Below are 22,499 nucleotides of genomic sequence, written 5' to 3' on the forward strand. Positions count from 1 at the left end.
TCAAGGTTTTGTTAAACTATATTCTGTAAAAAAGTCCAACACTGCCACATTGTCTAGAAGAGGATATAATCATTAATCAAATGTATTTTTCTGGTTATTTCAGTCAGTAGATTACATCAGTGTTAATTCCTCCGTCTTCTTTTGTTACAGCTTCCTCTTACACACTGTCACATGGTGTCCAATGGCCAATCATTTAACTCCCTGTTACTGTGTCTATAAGCTCACTATACAGCAGCACTGGCTGACTCACACTGGACAAAGAGCGCTTTCCTGGTCATTCACACACACACACACACTTGAGGCGGAAAGACATGATAGTCCTCTTCAACTGAGTCACTTGAGTCAAATGAAGGTCCTGTGTCAAGAGCAATAAAAAGTCAGAAAGTAAATTTGTGACTTCATGCCTGTGTGTTTTTGTGTATTTCATATGAATGCATCTAAATGCACATACAATGTGTCTCTAGTGTGACATTGTGCTTTCCATGTTCATGTGTTTTTGTGTGTGAGCCCTGTGTTTATGAGCCATAGCATCACCCTCCATGCCTCAACTCTGGCTGCAAGTTGTGCAGTGCAGACACCCGGGGAGCGAGATCAATGCCGGAGCTTTCACACCGGGAGAAAGAGGAAACAACTCTCTATGGTCCATAAGACTTTCTGCACTAGAATGATTTTCCATTTCTGGGAGCGAGGCTCAACCCGCAACAGAGCTACAAAAATGAAGAAGAAGTAAGAAAAAGAATGATCCGGGCATTTCAGATGCCGTTAAACATCCCTCAGCGCAGCACAGAATGAGCTCCGAAACCCTCCTGAGAACAACAAGAACCAAGTGATATTGGAAAAGCCAGGAGGAGGTGATATATTAAACTGCCAGCAGTACAGTGCAGCACAGCCGCTTGTTCGCTTTCTAGAAAAAAGTGTGTGTGGCAGAGACTTGGCTTTAGGGCAGCTGTGTAGTTCCTTTAGTTGCTTTATAATGTGCCCACATCACTGCTGTGAGATTCAGTGGAGCACAGTTTCCTTTGTTTCCATGTCACACTAAAGTTCCAGGGTTTGGATGGAATTCCTGGTTTCTTTTCCCACTTCAGACCTGCATTTAATAGACTCCAAATGCATTATAGATTAGTGTTATTAAACTTTAAATTCAAACTTTATTATTCTCCCAGAGAATGGGGTTTACAGCCAAACATCAGATACACCTCAAACATCTCAAAAAATACACCAATACAACAGTAAAGGTGATGAAAAGTCCTGTAAAAGTGCCATAATTTGCTGTATATCTCTCGCATTTTTGTCATTTTCTGAGTGAAACCGGACTTTACTTCAATAGCCGAGATCTCATTTTACTACATAACTCTACTATTGACAGTGAACTATGCTAAGTGGTAGTCTCCAGTCACCCCACCGTAATGAATACAATCCAGTGTGACTACTTGCTACGTGCATGTGTCCGCACAATGCTGCGACCACACGCACAACGGCCACACTGTTCTAGTCAGGGTGGAAACATGCAGTACCGGGAAGCCTGACTGTGCCAGCAGGCTGACAAAGTCTTCACTGTGTGTCCGTGTGTGTGTGTTTGAGTGTTAAAGTATGTTGGGACTTCTAAAAACACTCCAGTCCATGCTGGAGCAGCGTTGCAGGTGTGGGCAGATGGGTACTTTACTTTGGCTTTTAATGTCGTGCGCTGCTTGGCACCTTATGCTGCATAGTGCAAATTCCACTGGGCTGAACCTAACAACAAATGTTATTCTTTCCGAGAGGGAACGGTAGTAGAAAAACAACCCGAACAAGAATTACTTCTACACCAGGGAAGGTCTGACTACAGGGTTGCACCTGATACTGCACTGGTAGCTATCTGCGGAGCGTCTTTGGCTTAAACAGTGGTTCCAAAGCTTTTGGGCTACTGATTCTTTCAAGCAAATCAACATTTACTTGTGCTGAAACAATTAGTTAATACATTGATTAGTTTGAGAGTCAACTTTTATAATTTTCTGAAGCATATATATGCTAAATATTCACAAATATATTTCCAAAAATTCACTGGTTACAGCTTCTCAAATATGATAATTAATTTACGGGAAAAAAGCAAAAGATTATAAAAAAAAGTCTGAAAAAAATGAACCAAATTCTGTGTAGCAGAAAATGTATTTTTTTCATCCCTATTCATCTTGTTCGCCCTTGGGGCTATCCTGACCGCCCCCAGGTTTGGAACCACTGGTCTAAAACATAAAGAAATATGTATGCAGTACATAAAGACGCATGCAGAACCACTGACACATGCAGACATCTCAGCACTGTGTGCATCATCGCAGCTCAGGCTCCAGCCCTCTCAGGGTGAAACTGACTGAGGGGATTATTGATTGTTGCCATTTAGGCTGACACAGGCCCAGTCGGGCCATAAGCTTTCTATTGTCTGCACTGCAACCACTCTCCTTCATCACAAAAGGCACTAAGGTGCCCAGCTGAGTAAACGCACTCCCACTACGATAGGATTGTCGGCAATGTCACTCTTCATTCTCTCCGTCTTTTCTTCGTCTCCATTTACATCCTAAAGCGTGTTTTCATCTTTCCTTCTTATTTCAATCTTCTGCAATTAGTCTATTCCTGTCTGTGTCTCTTTCTTTCTAACTTCAACTTTGTTCTTGTCCAACATTCTTTCTCCTGTCAAACACTTGACCTCTGCCTGGCGGGGTTTTGTTCTTGGCGTCAGCCTGTGTCACCTCTAGTCTGGTTCCTTGTTTCTCTGTGGGTGTCCTCTCACTCCTCCTCTCTCTCTGTCCGTCTTAATCTTGTATAGTCAGATCTCTTCTCTCGCAGAGGTCTGGAATGACCCCAACTCAAAAGTTGGTTCGGAGAAAAGTGGAAATACAATTGTTATCATTTATTTTTTTTTACATCAAATAAATTAAAAACAAGGGTTGTCAATCGATTCAAATATTTAATCGCGATTAGTTGCATGATTGTCCATAATTAATCATGATTAATCGCAAATTAATCATTGGAAATCAATTAACAACACAAAACATTGACAGATATTGTCCATAAACCCTCACAGGTACTGCATTTAGCATAAATAAGCATAATAAGCAAACTGCAGCCCAACAGGCAACAACAGCTGTCAGTGTGCTGACTTGACTATGACTTGCCACAAACTGCATGTGATTATCATAAAGTGGGCATGTCTGTCAAGAGGAGACTCGTGGGTACCCATAGAACTCATTTTCATTCACATATCATGAGGTCAGAGGTCAAGGGGCCCCTTTGAAAAAGGACCATGCCAGTTTTTCCTCGCCAAATTTTTCCATAAATTTGGAGGGTTATTTAGCCTCCTTTGCAACAAGCTAGTATGACATGGTTGGTTTCCAATGAAACTATTAATAATTTGATCCATAAAATGCCCATCACAAGTTCTCTAAGCCAAATGTGGCATCTTCAAATTCAAAATATATTCAATTTATGATGATATAAAATGGAGAAAAGCAGCAAATCCTCTCATCTGAGAAGCTGATCCCAGAGAGAGTTTGGCTTTTCTTGCTTGATAAATGTCTTACGCAATCAATCGATTACAAGAATTGTTGTTGATTAGTTCTCCAATTGTTTCAGTACTGCTCCAGACTTCTGCGAGCTCCACGAGACGGATATCTGACTAAGCACGATTAGTGTGTTTCTGTCCCTCGCTGTCTGTTTCCCTCCATCTCTTCCTTCTCCCTAATCCCTTCGTCTTTCTCTCCCCTTCTCCTTGAGCCTTGGGGGACCATCCTGGAGCAAACTAATTTCCCTTCCCTGAAGCCTCGCTGCTCTCATCGAGCCCGTCTCCCTCCACCTCCCTCTACCTCTTTGTCAATCTTTCACCCTAATCTCCATAATGCAGTCTCTGGCAGGAGCTGCTGTGTGTGCTTTGTCCGGGGCTGGGCTCTGGCTCTGGGATGATGAGCAGGTAGCTATGGGCACTCTCTCTACTGGTAATTGCAGCCGAGGCAGACGGAGCACAGCGAGGGGGCAAGGCGTGCACGCTCTCACACACACACACACACACACACACACACATACAGAGACACAGATGAAGCCAAGCACAAGTATTATGTTCTGGGGGCTGTCTCACTAAGTCAGAGGTTGGAGAAAATGTCAGAAATGGTCTCTCTTTGCCCTCCTGAATACATCACTTCGTCAATCAAGTCTTCAGGTGTCAGTCTGTCAGGTACAGGTACGGCATTAGATATATAGTCCTCATAATCATATTTTTTTCTGAAATTCTGGCCATGTTTACTGTAAACTGTTGTGAACTCTTGCAGCAAGAAATTGAGGAACTTTTTTCAGTGTATTGGAACATTAACTTGGGTTAAACTCAGTTAAACCAATCTGTTAGTAGAGCCCGATCAATACATGTGTTGGGTGATAAAATGGGCCAATATCAGGTTATCACAACTACATTCTTATCGCCGTGTGTGTTGGCACATTATGCAAAAAAGAAAGATGGTTGAGAGAGCAGTAAACAGAAGAAAGAAATTACTTATTGGCACCATTTATATTTTACATTAAAGGTGCCCTGTGGAGTTTTTGACCCCTAGAAGCGCTGTGGAGTGATGTTTTGACGGACTATGTGCACGAGCATGCAGGGGAGCCCGATTAACATCATGCCTTCGGTTTCACACTAAGGCGCTGATCGACAGTTGAAAAACGAGGCAATACACCAACAAAAACAATGAAGAAGAAGACTTCTAGCAACAAGTACACAAAGGTAAGTATATATATTAGGGCTGTCAATCGATTAATCACATGATTGCCCATAGTTAATCATGATTAATCGATTAATTGCAAATTAATCATACACTTTTTAATCTGTTCAAAATGTATCTTAAAGGGAGATTTGTCAAGTATTGAATACTCTTATCAAAATAAGAGTGGACAAATATGCTTGCTTTATGCAAATGTATGTATATATTTATCATTGGAAATCAATTAACAACACTAAACAATGACAAATATTGCATTTAGCAGTGTGCGGACTTGACTATGACTTGCCCCAAACTGCATGTGATTATCATGAAGTAGGCATGTCTGTAAAGGGGAGACTCGTTGGTACCCGTAGAACCCATTTTCATTCACATATCTTGAGTTCAAAGGTCAAGGGATCCCTTTGAAAATGGCCAAGTCAGTTTTTCCTCGCCATAATTGTACCTCTTTTGCGACAAGCCAGTATGGCATGGTTGGTACCAATGGATTCCTTTGGTTTTCTAGTTCCATATGATGCCAGTATCTTCACTCTAGCTTTAAAACTGAGCCTACAACCTAAAAATCGCAAGTTGCGTTAGTGCGTTAAAGAAATTAGTGGCGTTAAAACAAATTTGAACATCATTGCGTTACAATGACACATGCTGAAAAAAAATTGTATATGTAGTATAAAAAAATCCCTGTGAAAATTGGTGGAAATCTAAAATAGTTTTCTGTTTCTTATTGCCTTTTGGGACAATAGTTTCTCAACAGCAAGCATACGAATGTAGCAATTCATACTATTATTTTTCCTGTGCTAACGTTCCCCATGTTCAAAATATGGGCAGTATTCCCTTAAGTGGGGGAAGTTTTACCTTTACCTACACATCAGGCAGTCCACCCCATTGGCCACATAAGGGCTGTGCATCATTACTACCTGCTATGAGGCACCTGCAGGGAAATAAATGAATAGAAGCATGAAGGAGGGCATCAGTTTAGTGGCCGCTGTGGGGGGCGTTTATAACACCTGGCAAGCTCCCCAACACCGCACAATGAGGAGCCTGGCTGCGAGCTTTTTTATCGGCCGTATCAAATTACCATGTGCCATGCTGAACTCAAGCCTCCGCTGCCGCCGCCACGGGTAAAAACACAATAATCCTAAGCAAAAAGGGATCATAGGTGAGAAAGAAAAGTGAGAACATGAAATGTGGTGGGAAGAAGAGATGCACAATGAGAGTACAGTGGGAGGAAAAGGTGAGAAAATGAAGCAGCGGGGAATATCTGGACCATATGATGCAGGATCTGGCAGAGAAGCAGCAGGAAGAGGGTGGATTAATCTGTAAAAAGGTAAGTGGGCTGGAGCATCTTGCCAGTATCGGTCGCCATCAAGTCGAGTCAAATGTGTTACTACAACTTTCTATAATGCATGCCGCGGGTAATGAGAGACCATGTCATCCATTCAGTCTCATTTCCATTTTACAGCCCTTTGATAGGAGGAATCAGAGAGCACTGGCTCCAGCAGAGACTTTATGGCCCTGGGCTTCAGTGGGAAAAGTGTGCATTTGTGTGTCCGTCCTGATCTGCCTGCGCCCGTGTGTGTCATCTAGCAACGTTGATGTGCTCCTGTTGATGAACTGGACCACATAAAAAGCAATGACAAATTTAATGACCGCCATAGACAGTGCTGTCAATGGTCCAATTGGGTAAAGTGGTTATTTCCACATCCACGATCACGCATATCTGACACAGTCCTTTTTTGGTCAGGGCATGTGATAATCCTGCTTTTATGTGCCCGACTGACCCTGCTGGATGGATGTGAAAAAAAAGGGTCTTTGTATTATCATAATAACACCATCATCGTTTTCAGCTTTCATTTGGTCATCTGCATTTTAAATCCTGTAGAGGACCGAGGTTGTGGGTCTCGTGTTGTTTCTGATACTCAATTGATCCCTGAAGGCCACATTTACACTTTTGTCCCTAGAGGCTTGAGGTCAGTCTCGTTACAGCATCCCTGGAGCTGGTACAGTTTCAGCTAATTGCTCAAGGACGCTTCAGCAAAGTCAACATCTCGTGAATAGTATCGAACCTGCTTCCTTGCATCGCAGCTGGATTCTCGTGATGTCACGAGATCACACGAGAATCATAGGATCGCATACTGTATCACACAAAAAACATAATTATTAATATCATATTCCATTTCTGCCAATAGATCCCCCTAATTGTTACACACTGGTCCTTTAAAAACACCTCATGTTGCCCTTTGCCATTGAAGAAGCACTACATAGTCAAATTGGCTATGTAGTATGCAGTTGGGATGTAATGTTTACATGATGCTCCGTCTTATCTCCTGAAATATTCAAAGTGAAACATTACACAGATGCTCACATCACTGAGACCTCTTAGGATCCGAGCCAAAACCCTAATGTCTGATGCACACATGTCAGTGAACACATGGTCCATTAACACTTGTAGGGTGCAACTAACTGGCAGAGCCTTACGTCCTATCTGTGCCATCTAATACTCCAAATCTGTCTGCTCTTTCCACTTAATACCAATGTTGACAGTGCACTATAAAAAATAAATAAATAAATAAAATACAAAAAATAATATTCAGATTTATTTCAGGTCCATGCAATCGGTCTGTTTTTAGTTTTTTGTGAAGACCTCTTGTCAACAAACAGAGGATTCCTTTTTACGTGACACGCTGCTATTTGGTAACTCATGATTTAATCATGGTTTTTTGAAAAGCAGCTTACTCCGATGATCCGGCAAAGCTACCTCAACAATCTGTGATCTGCGTTCCAAATGTCTCCTAAAATAATATCCTCTGCAATGTGCTGAGCCACTGTTTACAGCATAACACAATGAACGTTTGGGAAATTATCTTCAAATTGAGGGCAAATGGGGTATTATTACGTAATCCAAAGTGCACACCGAAATGCGCAGTCAAATTTGTGCACAATGAGTATGATTTATGAGCCGAGTGGGTTTGCCTTTCAGCTCCGTACGAGAGTAATCCTTGTGCGATGAAAAAAAAAAAAAAAAAATGATTGAGGACGAACTCCCTTTTTGGTGATTTTCTTCTTTTTTCATGCCAGTGATTCCTCGGAGAATGTACCTGTCCATCATAGCCGTGCCTGTGGGGCCTCGGAGGGAGGAACCGGGGGAGGAGAAATAATGAGCGCTCACACCCGGCTGCAAGGAATCCAGAGACTCCAGCTCTGTGGGGGCTCTTCCTCTTTATCCTCCCACTTTAGTCCTGCAGCGCTCCAAAGAACACCCACCCAACAACAGGGGCACGCCCTCCAGTGACCAACGACTCGCAATCCGAAAAGCGAGAGAGGGTTGTGATCGCACCTCGGCCGCCTTTTAGGGTACTCGGCCAGTGAGCTGAGAAGCTTCAAAAGAGCCGGGCTGAGCACGGAGCTCGGGCCAAATCGCATTGTCTCCGTCTATCAGTTTGTCTAGTAGCACACAGTAACACTCACTGTCACCCAAAACAAAAGAGGCCAATTATTTCCACAATAGGATTCAAACTGCACAGAGCTGTAAAAGTTCAATAAATGGGTTTTATACAGCTCATCACTTCTGGCTTTTTCTTCTCTCTCTTCTGGCGGATTTAAATGACACTGTTGTGCAATGCTGTCAGAGGCGAACGGGTACCAAAATAAAGTGGATGGGGAAAAAGAGAAATGGAGACAGAGTGCTTATTGTGAGGTACTGCTTTTTTTCTGTTTCAACAGTAGAATAGTTTTAGTACAGCTAAGAATGGTACAGAGACACATTCATGTATACCAAGGGAAATCTGATTTTAGACTTAGACGTAATATTGTCCAAGAGGGAGATTTGTTTTTCTTGGATTTTGATTTCTGTATTAGGTAATTAGGACTTAGCACCTCATAAAACAAGAAGACTGTATCATGATCTCATAATTATGAGAGCTTTACATTTTGTAATTGTGAAAAAACAAGCATGCTTAGCACTCATTGCCATTCGAGATATGTATATCGTGATTACAGCGTACTGATGAGGGGGATATAAAATGAAGATCTTGCAACCGTGGCTGAGTTTCTCAAAATTATGAGATTCTAAGTCAAATTGATGGGTTACGGAAATTCATAATTATTATAATTTGTTTCCATCCTTTTGACTGTAATATGCTTCCAAAAAAATGTCTAACAAATAAAAATCAAACTACGGAGCAGCTGAGAACAGCTGGAGGGAATCCAGATGGCAACAAGATTTCATTCAAGAGACACATTTCACTTTTGCTCATCCGTAACGCAAACCAGACGGCACTGTGGACTGTTTGGGGTGAATAATAGTAGACGCCATCAACAAGCCATCGCATATCATCTCTAATATCGCTGTAAACGTGAGATCAAACAACTAGCGGCCGCGCGGCTCGCCTTTCAACGGTCAGCATCCTTGAGCCAAGCATCAACACGGCCGGTATCCCAGACAACAACCTATTGCTCAGCAACCACCTGTTTCCGCGGGTGTCACGGTAACGAGCTGCGGGAATAATGAGGCCGTGGGAGTGGAGCGTGGAAGGGGGTCTAAACACAGGGACGGGGGGAGGAAGTTCCCATTTATAATTCATGTCATCATCAGCACTGTGGCATTTGGAATGAATTATTGATTAAGTCTTGGAAGCTTTATGTAAAAACTTGCAGTTGGGGGGTCCTGATGGACAGGGTGTGAAGTAAGAGGGCACAGGGATAGAAGAAGAAGCCACAAAACTGTCTGCCGACGCAGGGGGATGTGTTTCCAGAGAAGGTTATGGAGATAAATACCCTCTTAGGGGAGCACTGTGTGTAATGTTGGATGGAGCCGTTGAGGAGGTATTCAGATCCTTTATGTAAGTAAAAGTAGCAGCACCACAATGTAAGACTACTCTATTGTAAGTGTGGGGGATACTGTTGGATTGTTTAATCTATAATGCATCATATTTCATGAACTGATAGTAGGTTTTGAATGAAAAATAACTAGAAAGTACACTGTAGATGTCAAATGTAGTGTAATATTCCCTGCTTAAAGGTAGTGAAGTGCAGGATTTTCCCCAGGAAATTGGTTAGTGAAGGTGGGTGTGATAGAAAACCCCTACTTATATTTCATAAAAGTGTAACATTTTCTTTTAAACTTACCGAAGGCTGTCTTTATTTCAGGTAACACATGGGGAACCACTAAATAATTTGATGTGAACACACTGAAATAAGAGTTTAAGGGCTCAAGTATCATATTTTTGCAATAAACCTCTTCGAACCACTTACCCCCCCCTTCAAAAGGACAACATAGAGAATCGTGCCTTGGCCCTTGACAGTAAAGGACTGCTGAGGACGCGGTCGCTAATGGAAGAGGACGAGCTAACCTGAGTGAGTGACCCCGGCTGCTTGACCCTTGTACCTCCCTCCATCACTTACTGCGGCCTCTCCAGCCTGAGTCTGACAGCCATGATTCACTACCTTTTCTACCGCTATTCTTTTTCATTCCAAAAAAAACACAGTGTGAATCAATACCAATACCAGCATGCCACGCATGTGCTCCTCCACAGTGAATGCACATTGTTCAGTATCCTTGTATAATTTGTCTTGTCAAACAGGAACACACCTTCCTCCATTGAACATGAATGATTTTATAACTTCAGATAATATTGTCAAAATGTAACTTATTCAATTGAGACTTTTTCTGCAGTGTTAAAGACAATCCAGTTGATTGTCTCTCTGTATATCCATGGTTACAGGTAAAAAGACACTGCTAGGAGGTAATGCAGCATGACTTTCCATGGTGCGGATTCGCCAAAATGTTAAACAACTTTACACAACAAAACAGGCCTCAGGTGTAGCCCGCAGCTAACACGCTGACTGCAAGGCAACATTACACTTCCTGTTTTAGTCCCACAAAGCAAGATGGGAATTGCAGTCCAAAAAAACAGGAGTGACAAAATCGATGAAAAATTTTTTTTGTTTTTGTTTTACACAATCATATAGATTATTTTTTGACAGTTTTAAGGCACAGAATTTAATGGTACTGAATGTTAAAGGTGCTAAATGCAAGATTTGGAGCATATCTATTGCCTCCGCATGGCTCTCAACATGGCGACAGCTGAGCCAGCGGCTCGTAGCTAACGGTGCTAACAGCGCGAAACGTGAAAACAACATTAACACTGCTAACAGAGCTAGCTGCGTTAACCTGGGGGCGCCAGTTGTAACCGCCATATGAGAGCAGTGAGCGGCGGCCTTGAGCTAGCCAGTGGGGCACGCTCACATGCACGAACATGCAATAAAAGCATGTGTGGCCAGCCCGGCTATGGCAACAAAGCACCAAGAATCTCAGTTTACGACACACACAGAGGGAGAGCGACTTTATTCTCTGCTCAAGTAGACATTAATCCTCTATATCTTAATATAGCAAATGATAGTTTGGTGCTAAATTAATGCTCTGAATATCGTATAGTGCACCTTTAAAAATGTGTCCTAGAACATGACATTTAAACTACTGAGAAATACCATCAATTGGGCATGAGTGCCTAAATAATACATGCGGCTCTCAGTAATATATGGCAAGCCCTACTAAGACATGCAGAAATGAGCCATAGCCCTGTAAACATCTGAAAAACCAAGAGTAGACAGGAAAGGGTTCAAAGGTTTAATGTGCTGTTGCATGCAAAATGTTCACAGTTAGAACAAATGAGCACGGGGCCAGGCTGAGGGCACCCGACTGAGGTTAAATCCAACTTCAGTAAATAGCATTCAGGCAGACGGGCCAACGTTGGCTGAGGCACGTTCCAGATGTTAGTAGCACTGGGCGTGGATGCTAAGCAACTAGCTATTTTTAGCCGCAGAGCGCAGGAAGGAAATGAAAGGAGCACAGTTCAGCTTGCGCGGGATTCTGAGCGGCTGAGAGGGTAATCAAACACGGCCGACCAATGGCAATCACGCCGTCCTGACACAATGGTGGCTCGCCTGCCGCTGGCTTTGTCTTATCACAACATACTCACACTGGGAGTGGGTGTGAGATGAATGAGTGGGGAGAGCAAGACAGTGGGGAAGGGGAAGAGATGGATGGGGGAAGTGAGGATGAAAGAAAAGGGAGCAGTTGGTACAAATTAAACGAGAGGATTGGCATGTTTCCTTCACATTACAACTCCATCTGTTTCAAGGTGTGTTTTGTGGATTCAACATTAAAGGGGACCTATTATGCTTTTGTTTTTTTTTCCCCTTTCCTTTAGTGTTATATAGTTTTTTGTGTATGTAAAAGGTCTGCAAAGTTACAAATCCCAAAGTCCACGCCAAAGGGAGTTACTCTCCTCCACAGAAACACTGCTCCTGAACTGCCTGAAACACCTTGCTTGAAGTCCCGCCTTTTCTTCCGAAACGTGGTGATGTCACCAAGTAACACATTTACATAACAGCTAGTTTGGCACGCCCTCAGACAAAGCTAGTTAGAGCAGAGCTGGAGCGGAGTCCGAAGAGTTTGGTTCGGTTGACCAATCACAACAGTGGGCAAGCTGACCAATCAGGAGGGGGGGGGGGGGGGGGGGGGGGGGGGGCCTAAACAGAGCATTTCAGACATAGGGGGGAAATAGGTGCCGCAACACAGCCGGTATGAAAAAAGTAAAGCATTTTTTGAACATTAAAGCATGTTAACATGTTCTAGTAGAAATCCAGAATACAAGTATGTACCTGAAAATAAGCATAATAGGTCCTCTTTAAGTAAACCGATTAGCGTATAGGCTGTGATGCTGACCAAAAAGAACCACCCCCTCAACTTCTCTGTTATAGGGAGGATAATTTGGCTGCAAAGTGGAAAGGTTCACAAATACATATACAAATCATCACTGTGGGTTTGCTGAAAAACTCTGCCTGCTGTCACCGGAACCACCTGCCAAGTGATGGCTGTTTCATATAAACAATGAGCTCACATTGAGGGACTAATTTCCATTCAAATGCAGCACACAAATAAAACCATTCACCTTGACGCTGTACTATCAAGTGAATGAATGGCTTGGGTGCCTGTGACACTTCACAAGCCAGTCAGTCATAACACCAACTAAGGCTGTTTAGATGAGATAGAAATTGATGCAAGCTACACCGTTCTGCATTTCAAATAAATTACGCTATTCCCTTTAATGAAGGCGGCGAAATCTGTCAGAAAGCTCCCTTCCTTCTCCGCTCTCCAGTCACAGACGGAAAATCACCAAACTGTTGATAGATGGTTAACAGGTGCGGGCTAATTATGCTAATCATGGCAACAGCCAAATAAACTGATTGCCATGTTCATTTAAATGACAGCAATGTTCCTTTGGTGGCTAATTAAAATAGGTTGGGAGAAAAGGAAACGAGGCGGCTGGGTTCGGATGGAGGGAGGTGTTTAAATAAAAGCCTTCTCTGGGGTCTACTGTAATAAGCTGTATTTCATTGGTTTAATGATGTCATAATGAATTTCTAATGATGGGGGATGGGTTAGGGGTGCAAAGAGGGGAAGTGCGGTGATACGTGCATGAAACCATAAAGCCCCTGCTTGAAGAGAAGGCAACAAGGGAGCCCTTGCTCATGTTGTGTGTGGCGTAGGGTATCTCTGGTTGGGTAATGAAAATAAAAATCAGTAGAGGACATCTAGCAGGGTATGTGCTCCATCTGTTTCAATACTAGCCCCATTGGAAAGGTTTTAAAGGGGCAATTACTTTTTTTTTTTTTTTTTTTTTTCAGCATTGGGATCAGTTTGCCTCAGTCTCTATTTGCATGTGACCCAGGAAAAGGCATCATTAGAGGGAAAGGTGGCGGTCAGAGGCCAGAAGAGATGAACTCTGGGGCCCCCTGACAGCCACAGTGGAGGTATGGAAGGTGGATAGAGGCTGATTAATGTTTATAGAAGCACTTGCTATCAAAAACCCTCCATCTTACCTGCTCTCCCCAAAGTCCTCCGCTTTAATACCACTCTTCCAGAGGAGATTACAATTCTACAGTTTAAGCTCTATCTTTGAAAACAGCCCGATTGTTTTCAAAAGGAGTACCACCGGGGACACACGGAGAGTTCAACCTTTCCTTACAATAACAAACCTTCCACCCTCCCTTTCTTTCTTTGTCTTCTTTTTCCTCACAAGAGGCAAAACATTTGAAGAAACAACACTGGTGTTCATACCTCACCTCATAATGGGAACAAATTGGATATAAAAAGTATACATTATGCATAATTGCTGTGTTATTTAAAGGGGAACTTTGGTATTTTCCCATTTTTTTTGTGTCTAAGTGACTAAGGGAGACTACAATTTTTGAAATTGGTCCAGTATTGAGGGAGAACGCTGCAACCAGCAGCCGATGAATGAGCAGCGTTAATGTAACGGTACGTTCATTAAAAGTGCTTGTGCCCTCAATACTGGACCAGTTTCAGAAATCCCTATTAGCCAGTTAGACAGTAAAACAAGGTACAATAGGGTCCAGGATGAAAAATACAAAAGTTACCCTTTAAATTGTTTAAAGGATCGTCAGCATCTGAGGGATGGATCATACAAGTTGCATCCAATGTGACTGTAGTCTATGACTGCACCACTCTACTCAATTGACAACGTCAATGGTAAAGCTGAAGACTGAGGAAGCTTGATTGAAATCTTCTAATACTTTTGATAGCTCTTAGTCTGAAAGGGTGCATCCTTTCATCAAAATATGCACAAGCACCAAACCTGGTTCACTTTTCAACAAAATGTAAATTCATTCGCCAAGCATTTCCATTTTCTTTCCCTTTGGGTAAGGTGAAAACAAAAGAAGCGATAAAAGAATGATATGGAAAGAATAGATGAATGATACTGTACTATGATGTATATGACGGAAGTTAGAATTCCTTTTGTTTGCAATCGGATGTGCGCACAAAGAAACTTTTGTGTCAAGGTAACAAAAGAGGAAAGAGCACATCCGGTGATGAGCTGGAAAAAAAGAGGAAAAAAAACAGCCTCCTTTTACCTTCCGTTTATGAGGCATTCTCACTATTTAAATGTATGCCACATTAGTAGGGATCTGCTCAATTCAATATATTATAATGTGATGTTTGGCCTTAATGGAAAATCAATGGCGAGACAAGCCCGCCAACGCTGCGACCATACAAAAGCAATTTCCAAATTGACATATGGAGGGCCTGTGTGATTGATTCTGACTGCGTTTGGATTTTAATACCGTTCACTGTGAGCTCATTGACTCCCAGACATCGTCTTGTGGTTTATCTACGAACTGCCAAATGAGTCCTTGTCTCCTTTTTCTTCTCTCTCATCTTTTCTTTCGTCTTTCATCGGCCGCTCTTCCCCAGCCCGGAGCGTGGAGAGTGGATACGCTGAATTAGATACGTTAGATAAATGAGCGGATGACTTTTTCCGCAAATACATCCTCTTTGTAATCGATCACAGCGAGATGTGTAATGCAGTTTATTCTGATCTGTACCTCGACCAGAGTAATCCCCACTGCTGGAGTACAAATTCTACATGTTGCTTCCATCAGCTGAAAAGCTGCAGTATTAACATTCCCACTGAACCAGTCCTGACTCCTGACACATCAGCTATCATCTATTTGATGGCATCATACCATCCCTGCTGCTTGTTGTAACAGCCTACTAGCCTAGAGAGAAGCTAAGCCCCCTACTCCTCTGCCTATAGCCCCATAGAAACACACATCGCAGTCAAAGGGATTAGAAAGTAGAGAGAAACAATTCACTTTCAGAAGCTGAGGCCAACAGGGTGTATGCCAATCATGGATTACCAGCCAATCCCTTCCCCCTCCCTCCTCTATCACCCATTTGTTTCCTCCAGTCCAGTCACATAAAAAGGACATATATCATAACCTGGTGGCCTCTTTTCCTGTGTTTTGCAGCAGTTTTGTATTGATGCTGAAATGCCAGTGATTTATTACCTACTTTTAATTATATATCTGACATGTACAACCTCAAACTTCATCCATCCATCCATCCTTTTTCCACCAGTTATCCAGGTCTGGGTCACAGAGGCAGCAGGCTGAGCAGCCAGATGTGCTTCTCTCCAGCCGCAACCTCCAGCTCCTCACAGGGGATGCTGACACCAGTGTTGCCAGATGGGAAATGTTAAACTATCGTACCAGAGATCACCTTAAAATGATCATATTTTGAGGAAAATTATCGCAAGTCAACAAGTAGCTATGATGCATGGAAGTCCATCAGTCTGACAATTTTTCAGCACTCATTTTCTCAACTCTACTTCCTCAATCTCACATTGATGCAGCAGCTTAGCTATCTCGTGTACAATAAGCTTCTTCAAATAAGCACCGAGCGGCGAACGACAGCCGTGATCGCGAGTCACATTCATCAACATCATAGCCTACACACCAAGCATGATTGGCTGGAAAAAACTCATGTGGAAAGAGATGAATAAATGAAGACGACGTAGGATCCATAATTCACTACCTAGAAATGAATAAAAATGAGGCAACACAGACTAAAACCAACTACTAGTTGTAGGCGTCACAAAATGGTCAAATTATCATGCATTATGGTACTTTTTGCATTATTGATCGTACGTCGTAGAGAGGGGGCAAAATTATTGTTTCCTGATTTTGCTGCTTCAGAATAAAAGCTTTTAAATAATAAAAATAATGAAATGTGTTTTTCACGATTTTACAGCCGCTTCTTTGACCACTAGTCACAGCCATGGGTACATGTTCTGTTGTAATGGAGACGCCCTGCCATGCTGGGCCGACGCGCCAAGTCATGTATGGAAAAATCCTACAATACACGAGAACTTGGCTTGTGTCTTGAGGAGTTGTAGCATTTATTCACCAATGACAGCCTAAACTGTACACACACTGCACTGCTAAAACAAAAACATAACCAGACCATCTCCATGAGGCACCCTGATGAGATACTGAACCACCTTTCAATGCAAAAAAAGAGCAGCAGTTCGACTCTCCTTCCGGAAGTGTGTGCCAACAAAGTTTCCATGTCCCTATAAACCTCTGCCAGAATGCAGGGGAAAAAATAGACCCTGCGGGCAGCGGCCTTATGACTACCCATTTAATAAATACAAAAATCCACTTGAATACCCCGTAAAAAACTCTCCATAAAGCTAATGATGTGCGAGTGAGTCAGCCACATTTACTGCTGAGCCAACAACACACACCACACACTGCATTCTAGCAGCAGACTGCTAGAAAGCAGAGTTCGAGTTCAACTCTAGTCTCTCGGTGTCGGGAGATGAGATTGCTGACCCGGAAGTGTTGCACCGTCTCATCTGAGCTCCCCGCACCATATTGGAGTTAATGTAACAGACAGATTTGACTTTGAACTATCTTTAAACCCAAAGCAACTCACATGGACATGACGTGCTGTACTGTAGATGAACTCACACATGCCTGTAGTCTTCCGCCACACACATGCACGCAGCATGTCAGCACATAGATACCGTAAAAATATCATGCACCACATCTTAGCTTTTCATCTGACAACAGAAGGACATCACTCCTGCTGTAAATGGTATTATCAGGGACACAAGCAGCGGCATGTCTCTAAGTTAGAGCACGCTGTACTGTAACCAGAATGTAGCCTGTGGGCAGTATCATTTTTTGAGCAGATCACAGTGTCAGTTCAAGTGCAGAGCGTTTTTTGGAGGCTGAAAAGTAGAGCATCCATCATAAGCCTGATGTTTAACTCACCTTGCCGAAGTCCCTGACGTCGAAGAGGTCAAAAGGGTCAAACAGCTCACTGTTGCGCAGGCCAAACTTGTCGTGGCACACCTTGAGAAATGTCCGGATGTTCTTCAAACACAGGAACTACAAAAGAAGGAAGACAAAAAAAAACAAAGCATAAATGCACGCCCAAACTGAATATTGCATACATAATTCCAGCAATTCCAGCTAACATATTGGATTCATACCAGTGTTGTAACGGTATGATTAAACAAGCAGAATTATTTGCCCTAAGAAACATGTTCCAGCAGTCTGTTTAATATCCTCCATCAATGCAACAGCATTTGTGTAAATGTTTAATTTCCTGCTTGATGATTGGCAGGCTCTTCATTTGATCCTCTCCTGGTGTACGTGTGATTATTATTCTGCCCCAGAAGGTGAGCGGAGCTGATTGCTGCTCCTGAGGCTGATGGGCTGCCTCTCTGATCAAGATAAGGAGAGCCACAAGAGGAGCCTGACATCAGAGCAGAGACGAGGTGTCTTCAGACAAGCCCCCCGGCACAGACCTGCCCCCCGGGGGGCAAAGCTGGATTGAGAAACTGGCCTCACACTGAAAAGGTCGCAGGTCACAAATCAGACAAACAACAACCATGCATCACATGGAGCTATCTTTAAAGCTGGGGACACACCAAGCCAACATTAAAGAATTAGCGGCGACAAAGGCCACCCGTTGAGTCGCCTAACGTTGCCTTTGTCTTGGCCAAAATGTTGTACTCAAACACACCACAAAGACTACAGCTGACAGCCAGCTACCACGTACGTTCTGCACCTGACTGTCGGCTTGGTCTGTCAGGGCCTTAAGAAGCTGTAGCATTTAGTGAAGGCCCCTTTAATAAGTAAAATTGGTTTTATAGTCAGAGTTAAATATTTAGAAAAGGGAACAAGAGCCGATCACTTCAGGGTATTTAGAGATACAGATAAGGTGCTACAGAGAGGCAGTCAAGCAGGCACCAGTTGAATGGGATTAACAACTCACAAAATCACAAGAAAGAGCACACCATCCCTTTTCTTAATCTCAGCTTTTAAGAATGCATTTACTATTGTGTGTGACAAATCTCTTAAATTTTGTAACCATAGACTGTAGATAAGACGTGGACGTAGTCACCGTGACGTCACCCATTGTGCATACACCCGTTTGTGGACTACCGTTTTGAAGCCTCTAAGATGAAAACACAGACAACCCCCAAACAGGACAACACTGTGGTAGCGACCTGTCAGCCACAAAGTAGCCACGCCCCATTGGCTTCACTTTACAGACCCGGAGGTTGCCCACTGGTTGCAATCTACAAAGGTTAAAACAAATATGTCTAATCTGCACCGTTTACTCTAGTAGAAAGAATATATGAACTAGAGCCTGACAGATACAATGGCAACGCCATTATATTGGCAAATAATAACTTATTGGTATCTGCTTTTTCAACAATGGCTAAATAAAGCACATTCCACCTTGAGACTGAGAGTTAACGTGGAGAGAATGATGGAGTTCACAGAGACCTTCCCCCCAGCAGCCAAGAATACTCATCATAAACTGCATAATAAATACTCTCTGGACACAAATACGGACACTCCCAGTCCCTAAAATATGCCATCACGCAGATAAACCTTCAGGGCCGGGGAGCAGACCAATAACTCCAACGGAGGAGTATTGAAATATTAATGATAAGCATAACTGCCTCCCATCTTCTTGTGTGTGAAGAACACATTACCTAGCATGTAAATCCAGGTGCTGCTCAGATATGCCCTTTCATTTCTCCGTGCGTGAGCGCTATAGTCATGGCAGCAGGATATACACAAAAAAGAGATTTGAGCGAGAGCGCTTACGTAGAACAAAATGCTTGATTGCCTATTCAAATGAAAGCAATGGCAACATGTGCATCATGCCAGTAATGGCTGTTGCATACAATAGTAAAACAACCAGCAGCCTCGCTGGTCACACCTCCAGTTTGGGTGATGTCTGCACGCCTTCAGGCGGCAACAACAGCACGAGTGGGTTTCCAGGTACACTAGTATGCTGCAGAGCATCCCCACTCCGCAGGCATTGAAGTGCACAATGTTCTCATTTAAACCTTACTGCATGCAGCTTGATGAGCCTCAGTGTTTCCTGTTGCTACAATTGACCATGTGAGACATCATCTGCATCATAATCACTAATTAGCTTTTAGAAAAACGCTGCAAAAAATCAACTGTTACCACTCCACTAAATGTTCAGATTAAAAAAAAAAGAAGCACAGTTTCATCTGATACGGTTTCTTGGTATTTAGTGGCATTTCAGTCGGCCTCTCCCGGCCACACCTGAGAGCCCCGCTGACTCATTCTCATTCATGTGTGCACATCTGCTCAGTCCCAGTGTCATGGGCGTGAACCCCATAAGAGAGCAGTGCCGGCCGGTGACAAGAAATGCGATTGGTTGGCCAGCCGAAGTGACATTTGCAGTTCAGCGGCGAAGGTTATCGTGTCTGCAGATCCTCACGTGCAGTTTGGGAGGAGGAGAAGAAAAAAAAAGCTTATTTTCTCAGCCCAGATATGAAAAGGTAACATTTGCTGGAGTGGTTTGTGGGAGAGAGAAAGAGAGAGAGAGGCTCTGCTGATATGGATCAGGAGGGAGGAGATGTGTCTGACATTCTAATGTATGTTTGCCGATAAGAAAGGCGGGATAGGGGTAGAGAGAATTGCTATGATCTTGATGAAAAAAAAAAGAGCATTTCTTGTGGAGTGGAGAGTGTGAGTGCATCTGGGAATAAACAGGCTGCGGTCATCTCCTTAGGCTGAGGCCGCCCTTAGAACAATCCATCTGGAATTACCTCACTACTGTGGTCTGCAACACACTCTCAAGGCTACAGGCGCAGGTATTCCTCCACTTTTCATCTGTCGTGAGTGCATTTTACGCACAGAGCAATCTCAGACACACAGACTGTACTAAACGGACTACAATGCTGATAGAATTTAAAAGGTTGAAATAATTCCCGTATACACATGTGTATACATAGAACATGATTGTTTTTACTTCAAGCAATTGCTTTTACAATTAGGTGATTCAATTATAAGTACACTGGCAGGAAATCATTTATTTTAATAATGGACTTGTTCAATTTGTCAAGTAAAAAAAAAGAAGAAGAAAAATCAATTTCCAGCTTTTCTGCCTTTTATGTCAGACGGCTTCAATAGAGATGCACCGATACCAGATCGGATATCGGGCCGATACTGACTCAAATAGCTGGATCGGCTATCTATAACCCAACTCGTCAAACACCACTGACGTATGGAGGCACCCTAGATAGTTTGCGACCAAACAGGCTTTCAACTAACTCAAAAAGACGAAAAAGTCGGATCGGTGCATCCCCAGGCCTCAAGGAACTGTGTGATGAGTATTTGTCACACATTTTATAATCATCAGTTGCAACCCTACTTCAAAACACGCAAGAACGTCTCATTTCAACCTGCTTTTTCTCAGTAACTGCAACTGATTAAACTTTTCTTTTTCAGGATTGCAGATTGGATCATTACTGTAATACTGTTTTAATCCATTTCATTACTCCAAAACCCATGCAATTGTTGTTTCAAGCAACAATGTACCACGTATGGTTTTACGACTAAAACATTACAATAAAAGTTGATTGCAAGTGAAGACGGCGTGCAGGTGTTTGTTCCCTTTTTTTGGAAATTACATTATTGGTTCTTTTTTTGTTGTGCACCTGTCGGCTAAGACTCTTTTAAGTCTGCAAAACAATCTCTTTTTTTTCACCGGTGTCACAAAGCAATAGATTGTTGAACAGAAGTGGAATACAGTGTTTTGTATAAACTCATCTTCCCACACAGACAGAAAAAAAAAACGTGCGTGTGGACACATGCAATATAAATGCCTGCGTGTAGAAGTGTTTACCACTTGCTTCGAGTGTTTGCCATTTGAAGCTACCCTTGTGTCAGCCTCGTTACTCATGGCTCACTTAGCGCTTTGACTGGCTGCTAAAATTGTCTTTCTCAAGGCTTTAAGGTGCCACCAGCAAGTGCAATATTCATCAGATCCAACCCTGTAAATATGTATACAGAATCCAGCTTTTTACAAATTATAAAAGATCCCTTCAGGGTGGGAAAAAAGATGAAAAGAGAAGGTCAGGAAGAGATAGAAAGAGAATGAGGAAGAGGGAGGGAGATATGAGGTTGAAAGAGACACTGCCTGTGGTCTCAGCTGTAGTACGGTAGTAGATTTTTTTTTTTACACGGTGGCTTCGTGTGCTCCACTGGAGCGACGGCTCTGATTTTGACTTCTCAGTCGAGAGCAAACAACTCTTAAAAGAGGCAGACTTGTTGTCAGGGAAAGGCGGGGAAGAGGAGAGAGAGAGCGCAGAGGAGGAAGGAAGCAGGAGGGAGCGGAGCAGCAAAGGGGAAAGAGTCAGGTAACAAAGACCCGTCACATCCCTGACAAGCCCTTCAACCGTATCACTACGCCACATCACACGGAGAATAATGCATTATTCCTCTGGGAGGGTGGTCCTTATCTGCACACACTCCTACATGCTCATATCTGAGGAGATACAAATTAGAGCTTCCTCGTAAAAAAAACTGAACAACCGCAAATTGAGGAAATAGGGTGCAGGGAAATGTGGGGATGTGGAAGATCGGGGAAGAGGAGGAGGAGGAGGAGGGAAAGGTGGGTTGTTTTGCCAAAACTAAAGCTCTGTGGTGTCAGGGAAGAGAACACAACCCGTGGGGGTGAACGAGCAAAAGAGGAGGAAGCTGCAGGTAAGGCTGAGAAACTAGAGCAAGACGACTGATCTAATCAGAACCTGTTTCCTGGACCAATTAGCTGATATCGATTCACACACACATGATGCAAATTAAAAAACTAAATAATAAAAAAGAAAGGATGTGCTTTGTGTCTGGTGGTATAGAGACACAAAGCTGCACACAAAAGCAGAGTTTCTGGTTCAAAAGTATAAGTATATAATGCAATTAATGAATTGGTATTCATGGCATGATTGTCCATAGTTAATCCAGATTAATTGCACATATTGTATCTGTTCAAAATGTACCTTAAAGGGAGATTTCTCAATTATTTAATACTCTTTTCAACATGGGAGTGGGCAAATATGC

The 22,499-nt window shown here is 42.8% G+C and overlaps 1 protein-coding gene and 1 long non-coding RNA gene across 10 annotated transcripts in view; one reads left to right on the forward strand and one right to left on the reverse strand.

The window, feature by feature from the left end:
• The window catches only part of vav2 (vav 2 guanine nucleotide exchange factor), a 224,623-nt gene that overhangs the window by 139,452 nt on the left and 62,672 nt on the right, over positions 1-22,499 (reverse strand). For all 9 annotated transcript variants that reach the window (XM_074617701.1, XM_074617703.1, XM_074617699.1 and 6 more), the window contains exon 2: positions 17,376-17,492. In XM_074617701.1, coding sequence (XP_074473802.1) covers positions 17,376-17,492 — 117 coding nt within the window. The remainder of the gene's footprint in view (positions 1-17,375; positions 17,493-22,499) is intronic.
• Positions 13,393-14,473, forward strand: LOC141757311 (uncharacterized). Its single transcript, XR_012591618.1, has 2 exons — positions 13,393-13,998; positions 14,121-14,473. It is a non-coding gene; the product is annotated as an uncharacterized LOC141757311 (long non-coding RNA).

The sequence above is a fragment of the Sebastes fasciatus genome, chromosome 19 (genome assembly GCF_043250625.1).
Source record: "Sebastes fasciatus isolate fSebFas1 chromosome 19, fSebFas1.pri, whole genome shotgun sequence".
NCBI lineage: Eukaryota > Metazoa > Chordata > Actinopteri > Perciformes > Sebastidae > Sebastes > Sebastes fasciatus.